The following is a 15,821-nucleotide window of genomic DNA, read 5'->3' on the forward strand; positions in this document are numbered from 1 at the left end:
GACGTCCTCAACATATTAGGGAATCTGCCTGAACGACGAAAGGAGCAAACACAGTATCATTCTCATGAACTGATTCACTGCCGCGTGACTCATAGAATAAATAGAAAGCACCGGCAAACCTGATGCAATGACATCACGCTTCTTCCTCTTACGTAGACATAATGAAAGACACCAGGGGTAAAGTGTGCTGATATGAACGAGTCGGGGAAAGTGAGTGTCAAGCGCAGGGGTATTCTACAGTGATAGGTAGGGTGTAATTCGCAGGCAGGAGTGTAGCAGGCAGGGAGTTGGGGAAGGCAGGGGGGGCGGAGGGGAAAGGGCGGAGGGGAAATGGTGAAGGGGGAACGCGGGAAGGGGAATAAGGAAAAAGGGGAGGGAAGGAAGGCGAGAGGCAAGGGGTGAGTTGTGTAAGAGTTTCAATTCATCAACGTGCGTTATCCTGCCTTTTATCCACGAGGCGCTTGTAATAATAGAGGCGTGAGTAACATCCCGTCGCTCAGGGTGGCGAACCTCTTCTTTTGTCTCTGCACCATTACGACTCCCTCCATGACCTGATCACCACCCATCCTCGGCCGCCATGCTAATGATCCTGCTCGAAGAACTCCAAAATAGCTCTACTTCCCTTCACCCCTAATCCACCCGGTGGATAGCACACATAGACTGGATCCTCCTCGCCCCCCAGCTTCTGCCTAAACTCGCTCTTGGCAGTCAACCGGAATTGCTTGACGATCCCCTCATACATATTCTGCAGCACCTTGACCCTCGCGCCGCTCATATGGTGAACAGCGTGCAACTCCGTACTCGCCGCACTTCCAAACGTCAGGACTTTCGTGCCGGAAGCTTTTGCAGCGTGGATGGCGTGCAGGGTGATATGCTCGATCGTGCCTCCAGGGGCGCCCGCGAAGTCGAGAGAGTATTTGACCTGGTAGCCATGCCGAGGGGCGAGTTGGGCGAGGACGACCATGGCGCAGATCTTGCCTTCTTTGTCTTCGGCGTAGAAGTAACGACGATGCTGCTGGTCGATCCAGGGCGTGATTTCCGAGAGATGGATCTGCGTGCCTTTGCGGTTGCCGAGCCATTCTTTGATACGCGCGTCGCATTTCTGTTTCACGTCTTCAGGCACGGGCTTGCCTTCGTCAATGTCGATGATCTTAACGCCTTCTTTCTCCGCGCGCCGGATCTTGCGCGCGACGTCGTGATCTTTGGTGGCTGTATCGTTGAGAGCGTTGACACGCTCTTCGGCGACGCAGGTGAGGGTTTTCCAGCCAAATTTCTCTCCTAGGACGGCTTCGAGCTCGTGGCCCACCAGGAGCCAGATGGGTTTTAGGTTCTTTTCCTTTTTGAGCCATTTGAGAAATGTGGCCGCGACGTTTGTGTATTGAGAAATGTCGCACAGGGCGTCGCCGGGCAGGATGGCATAGCCGCGTATGGGGACGTAGCAGACTGCGGCGCCGGTTTGCTTATGGCGCCAGATTAGATAGCGGTCGTCAAACCAGGATGTGTTTGTCGAGTCGCCGTAGTTGGCGACGAGGTTCTCGAGGGGCTGCATTGCTTCCTCGGAAGGCGCATCACCTTCGCCCCATGGAGGCTCGAGTGTACTAGATTCGAGATGACGAATGTCGGGTTTGGGCGGGGGTGGTGGCAAGCTCTTTGGGTCTCGTGGGAAGAGCGAGCCGAAGCGGATATTGCCCAGATTTAGGATCAGCATGAGAATTCGTTCCAGGCCAATGCCACAGCCTGCGTGTGGAGGGGCTGCATATTTGAAGCCGTCGATATATTCTTTCATAGTATTTGGATCGACGCCCATTGCATCCATGTTGTCCAGCAACAATTTTGCATCATGTATACGTTGTCCACCGCTGATGATTTCTTGACCACGAACAAAGATATCGAAGGAGTTGGTGATCTTAGGGTTATGAGGGTCGGGCATTGTGTAAAATGGTCTTGCAGATTTCGGAAACTTGTCAAGGATGTAGTAATCGGTATTGTACGTCTTCTTGATCACCTCACCAAGGTGTATCTCGTCCCTGGTTCCCAGATCTTCGTCGAGGGGCAATTCCTTGCCGTTCTCGTCTCGCCAGCCAGAGTCGTTGAGTAGCTGTATTGCTTCCGCGAAAGGAATCTTGGGTGTCTCTTTCAGCCAGACGAGGTCCTCGTGCGGAAAGTGGTGCTTGATGATGTCTATTTCAGTCCTGTATCGATCATATACACCCTGGAATATACTCTTGAGCAGGTTGTCTATCAAATCTAGTGCTTCGTGGTAGTGCTCCTCGATAGTCATCTCCAAATCTAGTCCTGTGTATTCCGTCAGATGGCGATGGGTGTTGCTATTTTCTGCGCGAAAGACGGGCCCTATCTCATACACTCGCTCGAAGTCAGCTGCGATGCACATCTGTTTCCCCAGCTGAGGCGATTGAGCAAGAAAAGCGGGTCTTCCAAAGTAGTCCACTTGAAAGACACTCGCCCCCGATTCTGTTCCACCTCCTTGCAGCTTTGGTGTGTGTATCTCGATGAAGCCTTGCGAGTCCAAGAAGGAGCGAAATTGAGTTGTGATGCCAGAGCTGACACGAAAGATCGATTTGGAAGTCACTGACCGCAAGTCAAGCAGCCTATTGGCGAGTCTTGTACGATCTGTGATATGTCCAGTGTGTTGGTGTTGTGAACTATGATCGACCTCCTCATCAAATTCGTGGTCCTTTGACAGCTCATTTTCGTAGACTGTGAACGGAACAGCTTCTGGCCTTCGACAAATGACATGCAGCTCCGAAATGAGTACCTCGATATCATGGATCGTGGAGCCTTTGACAGGTTCTTTGGGCTTTTGCAGTGTCCCTTTTACCAGCACGATTGACCCCGATTGCACTCGCTCCGCCCATTGAACCATATGTGTACTGACTTTTTCTCCCTGGTGGGCAAGAACGCCCTGAATGGTCGACAATTGCTGGCGGAATACAAAGAATGCCAAGTTGGCACTCATCTTTCGCAAGGCATGAACGCGAGCTCGGAAGAGGATTACCTCCCCATCTCTCTCGGCCGATACATCCCTGAGCTGCACACGAAGCTCTCGTTTTCGATCTATGGATTGGACCAGAGGGTATTCGCCATATTTTGCTCGAACCTCTGCGGGTTCCTGGGCCTCCACCTTTGCATCCGCCTCTTTCCGGAGCCTGATGGCTTCCGCCTTTCGCTGCTCGGCAATGACATTCCGTTCACGATGGGACTTGCGGGACGTCTTCTTCCGAGTCTGGTTCTTGCTCAATGGCTCGCCGTCTACATTAAGCTCACTGCTAGAGACGGATGTTGGGGTAGTGATGGAGGCCTTATCCTTGGCGCTGTTGGCCCCGTTGGCGGAGCCGTTCCGGGCGATATCAGGCTTATCGTGCTTCCCTTTAGTGCCCACACGCTTAATTTTCGATATGGCATTGTGGAGGGAGTGCATATTTGATGGCCCTTGAAAGGATACGGATGGATCAATAAAGGAGGAGAAGAGAGACAGGTGGAATTGCCCGAATAGGCGAGGAAGATGCGAGGGGGTCGTGGGTTTATTTGAAATCTGAAGGAGCCGCCAACGACGTCGGCTCCATCAGTTTTGTAAACACCGTGCGTCCGGATGGGCCGGCTCAAAGCCTGATGCCACAACAAACCTCAAGCCGTCTCTCTTCTCTACATGACACTAAGCAATCCGCTGCCTACAGCTGGTGCAGCTCTCCCAACACCCCCCGTCAATTTATCATCGGAAGGGAGTACCTCTGGGGAGCAATGGCCCTAAGGAAAGCTTGGCATCACGTGAATCTTATGCGAGCAGCTTACGTGGGTGGCCCTAAGAACGCCCTAGTGAGGTAATTGATCTGGATTACTACTCACATATTCCGTCCAAAGCCAACAAGAGGGGGACTGATTCGCTGCTTCGTGCCATCGAAATGCCGTGATGCTGACATTCGTCCTTCGTTCATGCATCGAGTCCGCAAATTCCCACACGTCCCGCCACTCTCTGCACCATTCTACCTTTCTGACTTTCTAGACTCGTGGCCGTTTCCGTGACTGGCAAGGGTGGGTTGTTCTACGCTCGGCGCCCAAGATGACACCGCCTGATGCGAACCTGCTCGCCCCTCCAAGTGCTCTTCCGCTCTCCATCTCTCGGGTATCTACGAATTCATCAACCCGGTCGAGGTCTCGATCTCCCGCTCTTTCCCGCACCCACAGCAGTTCCTCCGTCGTTGATGCTGACCATCCCAAACCACATCCCCCACCCCGATCCTCTCCACTCTCTCTGACCTCGCAGGCAAAAGTATGGCGATCTCTTGAACAGGTTGGGACTTGGATAGGCAGTTGGCCGAGTCCGGCTCCTCCAGAACCCTCGTTCCTTCGACATTTTTTTACCTCCGAAACGCCTTCCGCAACTATTGAATTGGCTTTCTACGTACCTCCGCAGTACAAAAAGAATATACAACGCGGCAGAAGGTATCCTGTTGTTGTCAATCTTCATGGTGGAGGCTTCACATTGGGTACAGCCAAAGATGACGCGCGCTGGGCTGCCTTTGTTTTGAAAGAGGTGGACGCTGTCGTTGTCAGCGTAGAGTACAGGCTAGCACCAGAAAACCCGTTCCCTACTGCAGTGGAGGATGGTGTCGAAGCTGTCTTACACCTGGCAGACAACGCGGAAGAGTACGGAATCGACCCCAAGAAAATGGCATTGAGCGGATTCTCCGCTGGTGCCAACCTATGCTTTGCTATTCCTTTGAAGATGCAGGAGCACATACACTCAAGCGAATATCAGGCTGCTGCAAAAGCTCTCGACAACGATATGACAGACTTCATCCTACCCGAAATAGTCAGCATCATCTCATGGTACCCGCCCCTGGATATGCGGATCTCGCGGGCTGAGCGTCGGGCCACCTCAGTCAGGCCCGACAAGACCTTGCCCCCTATCCTCACAGGACTCTTCGATCAATCTTACTTCCACGACGAACAGTCTAAAGCCTCTCCCCTTGCGTCTCCGAGTGTTGCGTCGGACGAAGCCCTCCAAACAGCACTACCTAATGACATAGCGCTGTTTCTCTGCGAGTGGGACATGCTGATGAAAGAAGGACTAGCGTTCTCAGCCAGACTGAAGAAGTTGGGAAAGAATGTGCACGAGGTTCTGATCGAGCGTAAGCCGCATGCGTTTGATAAGTGCCCGAACCCTTTCCATGTCGATCCGAAGGTGGCATTGCATTACGGACAGGCGTGTGAGCTACTTAGGGATGCTTTCAAAGCAGGCACCTGAATTTTTTTCGACCAATCTCATTCTTCATTGTGGACATTAGACTTCTAGCATAGCGAAAAGCTTGTGAAATATGATCACAGCCCTTTCAATAATATTCGACCAGGAAATTGAGCGACATCACCAGAGGCTCTGCTTCAGGCGTCCACGGTCAGATTCCTAATCGGGCCCCTTTGCGGCTCCTCACGCACGAGCACTAAGATAGTCTGACAGCATGATAGATCGCCGACTCTGAGCCTCAGTAGTTTAGGCAACTAGCAGGATAGCAGGCAGACACAGCCACCTTATACCAACTCATACTGGAATCTGATTGGCGGGAGTGCACAATCTCTTAGGGCTGCGTCTCTGGGCATTCAGGATTCTGTGATGAGCTCTAAGCTGGATCCTCCGCTCCCTTCATTACAAATGTACTGTCGTCGAAGAAGATACCCGCAATCGCAATTTGGAACGCCATGTATCACTCTATATTTCATTCAAGTGTGTGATATCCAGCCGCTGCTCTGTCTGTTCAGCGCAATCTGCGGTCGCGGAATACGAAGGGTAGTCTGGCGTTGGCACAGCCGCATTCAACCCCTTTGACTGCTTGCACTAATCATGCACGTCTTACCGACCCCGTTGTTTCATGAATGGCAAGCGCAAATAGCCAGAGGATGAAATAGTAGCGGCGCTCACTCTCTATCGTGAATGATTCTCCATGCTTTCGACCTTCACACCAACGACATCCAACCTCTCAGGCCATTGCCCAAATGAATGGGCAATCTAAGCTTCTCGCTGGTCTCCAGCGGAACATGGCTAGCTGATAGTGCGAACTTGCCGGGAGCCCTGGTTGGATATGGATCGCCAGGCAGCCTATACTCTCTGTCTGACGCATTGGATATCACGCCCAGTACCTCCTACCGCTCAGTGAACATCACCGACTATGAAAGTTATCTCTTCCTTGATTCCTGCAACTTCGCCGGGAACGAGTACGACTGCTACTCCGCGTGTGATGACAATGCTTTTGATTCGCTGTACTCCCTGCACAACTGCGTCGCGACTTCGCTCTTGGTTAATTCGACCGAAAAGGATTACAACATCACAAATGCCGACAGCCCCAATGTAATGGCAATTGATGGTCCTTCGACTACGAGCTACCTTGTAACGAAAGATCCGGAAGCGACAGCTAAAACTGCCACTGGAAGGGTCTGGGGCTGCTTGAGTGAGGAGTGTACCAAATATCCAACGTGCAAGAATGTATTGCGAACTCTCAATACCACGAATATCGAAACCGCGGTACTGCTGCGGTCCTATGGCAAGTCGCTGGCGTCAACGATATGTCAATCATTACCTGCTTCGATGGTCCATTTGAATGCTGATGTCGGAGGTGTTGGTGTGAGCAAGCCATGAACCTTTTCTTCAGAGGGTTCCTACTAACGAACAGAAGGTCTACGTGTCCTACTGGATCCATGGCAGTCTTGCTCTTCTGATCTTTTTTGCTTCTTTCGGCTTGAAGTATCTGGCACCTTGGATCTTTGCTCGGAGAAATCGGGCCTCAAAGAAGACGGGAAAGAACGCCAAGGTCCAGGCTCAAGAACACTTGTCGCATCTCGTGTCAGCAATGTCCGACTTTCAAAAAGCGCAGTGCTTCTTTATGGTCGCAATCAACATTGCTGCCATAAAAGTCCAAAGACAGGGAGGCCTTGATCCACAAACCTTGCAACAGATCTACAACAATTACTTATTCCTCAAGCTCATCGCTGTTAGTGGGTACCTCCCGATCACATTTACACTCTTCAATCTTCATCTACTCAACATGACCTCGTGGTATTTGATCGTACTATCTGGCTGTTGTATCGTATTTGCCATCGCAACCCTTGGAGTTTTGGGCACATTCAAGCCAACAGACTTCGATTTACAGGATCTTGCGACCTTCGCTGCCGAAGGTGGCTCCGAAGAGTGCCTAACCAAGCAGATTTGGGCCTACTGTTACGAACCCCTTGGCTCGGATTCCTCCTATAGTCCCGGCTATACCTCTAGTGATGGTGGCAATGTCGACACCATGGCGTGGAGGATACTGGCCTTTTGTCTGGTTATTATGATTTTCTTGATAACAAGTCAAGCCAGACTTCGTCATCGTCCACCAGTGCGACGCCTTTTCCGATGGATTTGGTCAGAAATACTGTCATTGGCGAGGCACACGAGGTACTATGCCGGGCGTCCCCAGGAATTGCTCATGAGAATGCGCTTCATGCAGAGACTAGTCGCTAAAATAAAAATTGATGGGCCTCAATTTCGGGACGACGCCAAAGACCTGTGGTTATGGATTTGGCAACGTACACCTGGATGTCGCCCGATCACTTCAAGATGGCACGCAATTCGCCTCTCAAAAGCATGGATGAACACATCATTCTGGTCCAAAGTCGCCATGAAACGCATAGAGCATGAGATCAAGGGACAGATCCTCCTGACGCGCCAAAAGGCGGAGAAAGTTGGCCACGCCACCCTGGCTTATAAAGTCTTCAAATTCTGTATCTACGTGACCTTTATCGCCATCTACCTCGACTTTTTCGCCCTCTTCATGACCGATTTGGCTTGGTTCGCAAGCAATAACGTCTACAACAACACGTGGAATTTCGGGCAAGTGGTCGCTCTTACCGTGTGGGCGCCGCCAATTGCTGAATATATCCACCTTGAATTTCGTAAGTTCGCTTTCCGTCCCCATTTCTCCTTTCCCCACCCCATCCTTCCCCCATCCCCTTTGCTCCTCTTTCCGTCCAAACAAGCAACCTATCTGCTAACGACCCTGTTTCCATCCAGGCGGCATGAGACGCGGCTTCGACCACAAACTCCTGCCCCCTTACCGCCTCACCCGGCGCGCCCTCACGATGTCAAGCTCAACACTTGACCTCGAGCGCGCCGCCATCGCCACGATACAGCTAACGCCCAAGCCTCGCCCTCCATCAACGAACGGCTCTGATACCAGGGTCGTATCTACCGACTACGCTTACGACGATACTGCGTACCATGGCGGTGGTGGAGGTAGTAGGGGGAAAGCGGGATTATTTGATGAACATAGGGGACATGGGGAGGAAGAGACAATGCCTTTGAGTCCGAAACGTGATGGGGCCGTAGAGGGTGAGGGTTATGACGACGCAGAGAGGGGGCTGGGAACGGGGTCAGAGGATTCTGACCGGCACTCATCCGACTCGGATACTATGCAGGAGACGTCGCCACTGAAGACGAGTATTGATGACACGGTCTGGCAGTTACCGGAACCGCAGTTCCCGTCGAGGAGTTTTTCGTTTAATGTGCGTGGGTATGATCGTATATAGCTTACTCGCCGTGTGGGAAGGAAATTTGGGGGTAAGGGGGGCGTTTATGATACCCCTATATTCATGAACATATCTGCTTTCAACCACATTCACATTCCATTTTGTACGATCAGATATTGGTAAGGGGTGAGGGCGCGCCCTGTCTCTAACTCTTCATATCGTTGATTGATAGCAAGGCAAGACGACGGCGCCGTTTACTTCGCTCCGAGAGGGCCCAGGGGCCTGCAATGGGAGAAAAGAAATGCCTGCCCACTTCGCCTTTGTCACCCCATCTAATCTGCCCTCTCCACTGTCTCATTTTTTATGAAAACATACGTTTATGCTTTACCCCCCGGTCTCCCCTCTATTCCTGTAAAATCATCTCAACCCCCACTCAAATACTCGTCTCTTGAGTGAACACCACCAACCGCCAGCCATCATCATCATTCACATCATATGTCCCCACTCACTATATATAAGCCTCTACACCATTCTGTCACACCGTCTTCCCACTCCCTGGAAATGGCTTCTCATATCTCAGAGTTCAAGATGGCGGATGCTTAGGTGTGAATAATAGGGTGATGGTGGTGGTGGTGATATTCGATGTTCGTGCTCTTCACGCATTGGGGTTTGGGGTCGTGGCGGTGATGGCGGTGGTGGATTGGAGGCAGTGAAGGGGGTGCAATTGGGTTTACTGGCTTGTGAAAGTGGTGGCGGTGGTGGAAAAGGGACAGCTTCACTCAGGAGAGGTTTGTTCGCGGGCAGCTTCACCCAGGAGGAGATATATTTGCGGGCAGCTTCACTTAACAGGGACTTGTTTGCCGGCAGCTTCACACCAAAAAGACAGCTTTCCCAGCCTCCTCGCCACAAGTCCGAAGTGTGTGTGAAGGGAGCGTGAAAGTAGGGGGCTAGGGGTTCTGGGTATAAATTTCTTGCTCCTCTTCATCATTTCTATTCTTTCTTCCGTCGTCATTTGTCGTGAGTCTACCTGTTCCTCCATTGAGCTTCTACTTGTGTGGTGGTGGCTTTGTGTATGGCACTCGATGCTGTGAGATGAGCTTTATATATATACATATATTACATCGCTGTGGTATTGATGACTTCATCGACATCAATATCAGCGTGAGAGCCTCCACGATCCATGCCGACATATCACACTTTCGTTGTACTGTCGGGTTTGCTGCATCCTAAGCTTCAATATCTGCAACCTATGACGCGTATTTGTATTTGTTTATGCGGGTATGGTTTGGGTGGTTTCGATTCGTCTTTGTCCTTTCCTTCGCTTGTACATATATACACTCCACTACTTCAAACCCGGCGATTATAGGCGTCTCCTCCTCATGTCTTTCACTCACAAGACCATGTAAGGTCGTGCGTACCGACACAATATATGCAACATCTTCTACCAACCTTCACCCAATATTATTTGGGAAATTACTGCCAGGGATCCTACCACTGTTCCAGACAATCTCGGTATCAAAAAGCAAAGCTGAATGAGAACGTCATCGACATTTGCTTCAGAGATGTCCAGGTGACAGTGCTGTCGTTCGCCTATGGACAAAGCGGTTTGTACTAGATAAGGAAACTTTCAAGTGCGCCCTTATGGGGTACAGGAATTCACCGGCCTATTCCCAGAGAATGATTGACCGCATGCTCGCAAGTATTTCGCGACAGGATCTCGGGGGGTGCTCAACGCAATGCTCATCGATTATGACTGTTCACTGAACACGCAACACACCAAAAGCCTATGAGTAAGGACCCGTCTTTCACCTTTCACTAGAGTTCAGGACATCTTTGATGTGGAGAGACGCCCTCAATCACTACCAGATACACACCCGGCTGGCTGTTCCGGTGTCGTTGCCATGGGATTACGCCGACCTGTCGTTTTCAAAAGTCCTTTTTCAACACATGCCTTGGCTTGTTGGGACACCGAGAAGACTTCGAAGTCACCCAAGACTAAGGTCTGTCCATCGCTGTGAGCGGTCTACACAGTGTTCTCGACTTTCAATGTTAATGAATACAATTTACTTGGTCTTCCACCTCCTGACGCTCGGGTCTCGTGGAGCCTATGTTCGATGGGTAGAGCTTTTCGGCTTCGGTGTCACCCATGAATTTCACTGTCCGGTGGAGCTCTCTCAGATATCCTGAAACAGGTGGGAGATTCGAGTGGTCTGATCTAGCATACGTGGTCCTTATTACTCCTAATCAGTACAAATTATACCAACAGCATTAGTCTAGCGTCTCATATGTTCCTGCTCGAGGGATTGCCTCTGTGGTCGATTCCTTGAACGATTATGACAATCAGGGTCTGAAAATTTATCAAGGATCATGAAGCAGAAATTCCAAATCCTGACTTCAGCCAATTATGATGCGGTTAGAGCTATAACAAACCTTGAGGCCGCGAATGAGCCCCTTTCGGACGTCCTGGCTTACCCCATCTGCGATTTCTTGAATCATCTCGACAATCTTGAATTGAATCGTTTCCAGACTTGCCGCGTAACCATGAAGCTAAAGTTTTCTTGACCTGCTGCCGGAGATAAGGACCATGGTCTACCAGCATGCGCTGATTTGGCGTTGAGCAATCGCAATACACTGTACAAGCACGACGCGCTTCTGACGGTTGGGCACTTTCAAATTGATTAAAGCCAGCCGTATTCATCCACCATTGTGATTGATGGATCCTTCGACACCAAACAGCTACCACAGGAAACACCTAGGATTCTTGGTCTGTTACTGGGTTTTGTAATTCAAGATGTCAATGCTTTCCGATCCGAGTGCTGTGGAAGAAATATCAGAGCCAGCCTGTTAGAAGTCAGCCCAGAATTCGACATATTTGGGGGATTTTAAACATTATTGTGGCTAAGATCCCTGCCGTAATCGCCCATGTGTCGACGTCTCCCAAACGGAAATGCATCCAGAGATGTTTCTGAATGCTAGACTGTGACTAGACGTCGTCGATGCCGCAAGTCGATTGAGACTTTGATTGTGAGGGAGCATGTCAATACTTTTAAAACGTTTTACGGAGCAGAACATAAAACTTTGGTCAGACAATCCCGACACCATGGAAGAGTTCATGTGCCACTGAGCAAGTTGACCTTTCTATGATACTGATTGTCGGACCTGCTTTGATGATGATTACAATGAAACTTCGATGGTAAAAAGAGCTGCTCCGTAGGCCCGAAGGTCTGAGCAGGTGGTAGCGAATCCCGACCTGCTAGTCATGTCAAGGCTCTTTCACGGCAAAGGTCGTACAACTTTCTGAATAAAAGTTGCTGATCTTCTTGAGATTGCCCAAATTGATTTCTACATTGCGCGAAGAGATTGAACAGAAAATCCTAACGAGCAATGCTCGCCACCTGTTGGGATGGACGTTAGGAATTGCGGGCATCAGAAAAGGGGTACATTTTGCCAATTCTAATTCAACTCAACCCAGCGAAATCTTCCTGTGGACAACCGAAGAATCAGAGACGATGTGTGGTGCCCAATCTCTCAAGCGCAGCATTTCCAAGTAAGACATGAGAGCTTTCCTACAAATGGCGTCAAATTCAGCTCGGGACACCGACCTGGTACAAGATACGTGTATTTACACTAGTAGACCACTTGGCCGCTCAATACTAGGATACCGCAGGCTGCTATACCTGCTAATGCTTTCTAAACAGGTTAGTGTTAGGGATAGAACACTAGCACGAATACTTGCTGAACCATGATCTCGGGGAAAGAGAGTCTAAGTCTGACCTCATGGTGTTAGAATTGGTAGGAAATGCAAGAGTCAAAGCGGAATGGCCAGAGCAAATCGAGAACAAGGAGGAGCATTTTTGTCTGGTGAGCCGATGACGATGGGATCATGAGGTCAGTGTAGACATTGAAACCCATTGCGGACGAGACAACGGTGAGGGATATACATGTACCTCTGGAAGACAGCGTGCCGGGAAGGGGTGTGTATGATTGTGTAAAAGAAAGATTGGACGAGGGGACGTAGAAATTGAATAGGTTGACGCTGGTGTTGAGAGCGGAAGATACCCATGGTGAGCTTGAATGGCTGAAGTGCGTGCCCTGCCAGGAGCGAGATGTGGTGGGGCAGGTCCTGGAGGCGATGTCGTGGCTGAGAGAGGGGTGGATGAGGGAAGTTGCTGTGCGATTGCGGCACGGAAGATAGGAGGCATGTGAGGACGAGGTGTGTTGAGAGTGCGGTGGATGGCTGATTTAGGTTGTTTAAGTCGAGGGAGGGCTAAAAAAGTGGTTTTTCTTGGTGAGGCAGAGGGGGGATATGGCGAGGTGTGTTGTGATTGTGTTGGGTAAGGGGGGGTGAAAGCGGGGTAGTGGAGATGGGCCATTGGGGTCGTTTGGTTGATTTTGCGAGGAAGTGGGAGCTCGGATATTGGGGAGATGGTGGGGAGGTATAGGTTTTAAAGAGTTCTTGATCTGGTCAGAAAAGCAACTTACTCCTGATCGTTTGTTCATGCCTTTTACAACGGTAAGGCAGGGGGAAAGTAAGGGATATATGTTGGCCAAAAGCAAATATTCAGTGGGGATGGTCCGCACTTGTGCATGCCTGATAGGAATAGTCGGCAGTCTTTGTTTACCCCACCGCAACAGTCATGAAAGTGGGTCTCGAATGGTATTGGAGTCTCTGTTCTCACTGCAAAGTCTCTGAATTGTCATCTTTGCTTAAACCATTCCACCTTGGTAACCTTCTGCTGCTACAATTTGATCTTGATGGTCACTTGAACACACATATAATTCTGCATCGTCCTCCAAATATTCAGTGGTAAGGTACCAAAGAAGGAGCTAAGGCATGATCGGCGCGTAGATGACTCCAAGCCGAGTGATTGGATAGTGATTCTGTCCCGAACTTGCATCAGCTTTATACGAGTCCGCGCTGCCGTGGAATCCAACAATTCTCCAGTTCGTAGGCGCCGTGAATGTGGTCACGTCACCTACTGTACTGCCAACATGTAACTGATTCTGTTTAGAAGTCTGAATCAATATGGATGTAATCGCCGAATTAGAGTCATCCCGTGTCAATCTCACAGAGACAATATATTCATTGGAATCAAGGGAGATACCAATTCTGGCAATGGCGTCACGATTGTTAATTGGGGAATTGATACTAAATTGCGGGTTTGAGTCGAAGGTTGGCTGCAAAAGTTGGATCTGAGGCCTCGTGGATGATTCATTCCACCAAATGTTGAGGTAATTCAGGTGTGCAAGAGAAGTGGACAGTAGAGGCAAGCGACTCATACTCGAGAACATGTTATCATTGCCTTGAGTCTTTAAGGGCTGGTTTGCGCCAAACAGCCCACTAGTGAGCCACATACCAGTGGTGACGGCTGTTTGAAAAGAATCAACAGCTCTAGAGGTGGACGGATCATACTTATGAGCTTGTACATATTACTGAAGAAGGACAATGTACTTACTGGCTTGTCGGTTCAATTGGAGCTGGTACAGGATCGCCATTATCATACTCGCGAAGCGTCGATTTCACATCCTCTGGATCTGAGTTGAGGAAGATCTGCTCATTCTTTGGATCTCGCATGAACTTCTCGAGCAGTCCCGGGTTTGCCCGGAACAATAAATGGGACTTGTAGGCCACATTGTCAATCTCAGTCAGCTTACTACTTCGCGCAATGGTGTATTTCAGCTCCTCGAACTTGACGAAGAAGTCGTCCAGCTTCGTATCGCCCTGCGCGTAGAGGTAGAATTGTTTGAGAGCCCTCAGGCGCCATCCCTTACCAAGTGCATGGTCCTTGACTGAATCTCGAAAGGTATCCCACGTTTTCGTTTCCAAAGCCTTACGGTTCTGTGTGTACCAACTAGCCAGTGGCTTAGTCGATGCGCCGGTTTTAGAAATGGAGTTTCCAGCCCTCTGGATTTTCTGCTTGTCAAGCAAGTCCTTGCTATTCCTGTCTTTGTACTGATCGAAATCTTCCTCGCAGTTGCTAAGCCACTCAGATATTTCGGCGGCTGCAATGGGCCCGGTAAAAGTATCTATCGGCATCTTGAATCGAGTCCAAAGCCAACTCAAACGGACGACCCAAGTAAAATCCTGGGGGAAGGTTGATGAAAGGTCGAGGAAGATTGGACATAGCCTTACTGCGTTGTCAACCCCTCCAATCTTGAGAAAGGCTAGTGTAATGAAAATGAAGCCACCTATCGGGGACTATGACATGCATGAAGGGTTGCATGCTTGCATGCTTGAGCTGAGAACACATGATCTTGCATCGAATGAGAAGTGGCCCCCTTAAAAGCCGCAAACGTCAAGTTCTAGCGGGGAGGTGGTCTTTCGACTTTGAAGGTCTTAAGCCTAATTCGACAACTTATCAGGCCTCCCGTTGGCGTGAGGATCTTCCGTGGAAGCCTCAAGTGTTCGTATCACCAAAATGTATGTGGCAAGGCCAATAAGGGTCAATCTGCGGGGTGAAAAATTGGTAATCGAGCTGAATCTCGATGAAAGAGTCGATCAATGGAATGAATAGGCGAGGAGGCAGGTCTTGGCATAGACCCTGTGGTCTTCTTGCATGACCAATGAAAGTCCGAAGTCTGGCGAGCTCGGTGGACTATCTGAAGGCTTTAGTACATAAGGCAGATTTTCCAAAGTTTCGACGTTAGTGACATGATACGGTACACTTCTTCGGAGTATGGGTGCGAAATATACGTATCGATGCCTGTCCAGGAAGTCACTAAAAGCCAGTATGGTCTCAAGTGCGTGGCAGAACTCTTGCATTGCAAAGACGTTTCATGATTAATTGAGTCGAGTTGTACATGGCAAAGCATTTCATAATATGTTGTAATGATCCTCTGGGATCATGTTGCGAAGAGACAACTTTGACACCACCTGTTGTGCAAAGGGAGTGGTCTTAGGCAGTGTATCTGCACGACCATCAGTCCCAAGAAGAATTGCTGCGGGTATCTCGCCTTTAAGAAAGTTACCGAAATGCTTAGCTCACTTAAACACCTGTGTTTCGATCCTTAATCAATCCTAATCCCACCCTTCTTTAGTCTGAGAGCTGGTCGGAACCGTCCGATATAGGAGAAGAATGCCCTATATTACGTAGATGAAGCTTGGACGGGAAAGAAGAGGTAGCGAAATCCAGGGAGGGGGAGTTGGCGATTAAGTGGGAGCAACGATAGTTGCAGCAGAAGGCAGGGACCAGAACAGCCTTGATTTCTAGCGAGGCAGCATGCTAACGAAAGGGAATATGCACAGCTCTTCAAAACTCTAGCAGGCAGGAACATAAACCCACTATCAGAAACACCATCGGCCTCGA

At 49.9% G+C, this 15,821-nt stretch overlaps 4 protein-coding genes across 4 annotated transcripts; 2 read left to right on the forward strand and 2 right to left on the reverse strand.

Moving 5' to 3' along the window:
• Positions 1-580: 580 nt before the first annotated feature.
• KY384_000436 (uncharacterized protein) lies at positions 581-3,439 on the reverse strand (the record flags this gene model as incomplete). Its single annotated transcript, XM_044808972.1, has 1 exon — positions 581-3,439. The coding sequence occupies one exon, from the start codon at positions 3,437-3,439 to the stop codon at positions 581-583; it is 2,859 nt and encodes a 952-aa protein (XP_044664959.1).
• A 639-nt stretch (positions 3,440-4,078) lies between these two features.
• On the forward strand, positions 4,079-5,266 carry KY384_000437 (uncharacterized protein; the record flags this gene model as incomplete). The annotated part of the gene is made up of 1 exon (XM_044808973.1): positions 4,079-5,266. The coding sequence occupies one exon, from the start codon at positions 4,079-4,081 to the stop codon at positions 5,264-5,266; it is 1,188 nt and encodes a 395-aa protein (XP_044664960.1).
• A 747-nt stretch (positions 5,267-6,013) lies between these two features.
• KY384_000438 (uncharacterized protein) lies at positions 6,014-8,574 on the forward strand (the record flags this gene model as incomplete). The annotated part of the gene is made up of 3 exons (XM_044808974.1): positions 6,014-6,535; positions 6,663-7,941; positions 8,060-8,574. 3 exons carry the CDS (start codon positions 6,014-6,016, stop codon positions 8,572-8,574), a joined length of 2,316 nt encoding a protein of 771 aa, XP_044664961.1.
• Positions 8,575-13,341: 4,767 nt separating this feature from the next.
• KY384_000439 (uncharacterized protein) lies at positions 13,342-14,551 on the reverse strand (the record flags this gene model as incomplete). Its single annotated transcript, XM_044808975.1, has 2 exons — positions 13,342-13,906; positions 13,971-14,551. 2 exons carry the CDS (start codon positions 14,549-14,551, stop codon positions 13,342-13,344), a joined length of 1,146 nt encoding a protein of 381 aa, XP_044664962.1.
• Between the last annotated feature and the right edge of the window lie 1,270 nt (positions 14,552-15,821).

The sequence above is a fragment of the Bacidia gigantensis genome (genome assembly GCF_019456465.1).
Source record: "Bacidia gigantensis strain McMullin 20006 chromosome Unknown contig_74, whole genome shotgun sequence".
In the NCBI taxonomy this organism is placed as follows: domain Eukaryota; kingdom Fungi; phylum Ascomycota; class Lecanoromycetes; order Lecanorales; family Ramalinaceae; genus Bacidia; species Bacidia gigantensis.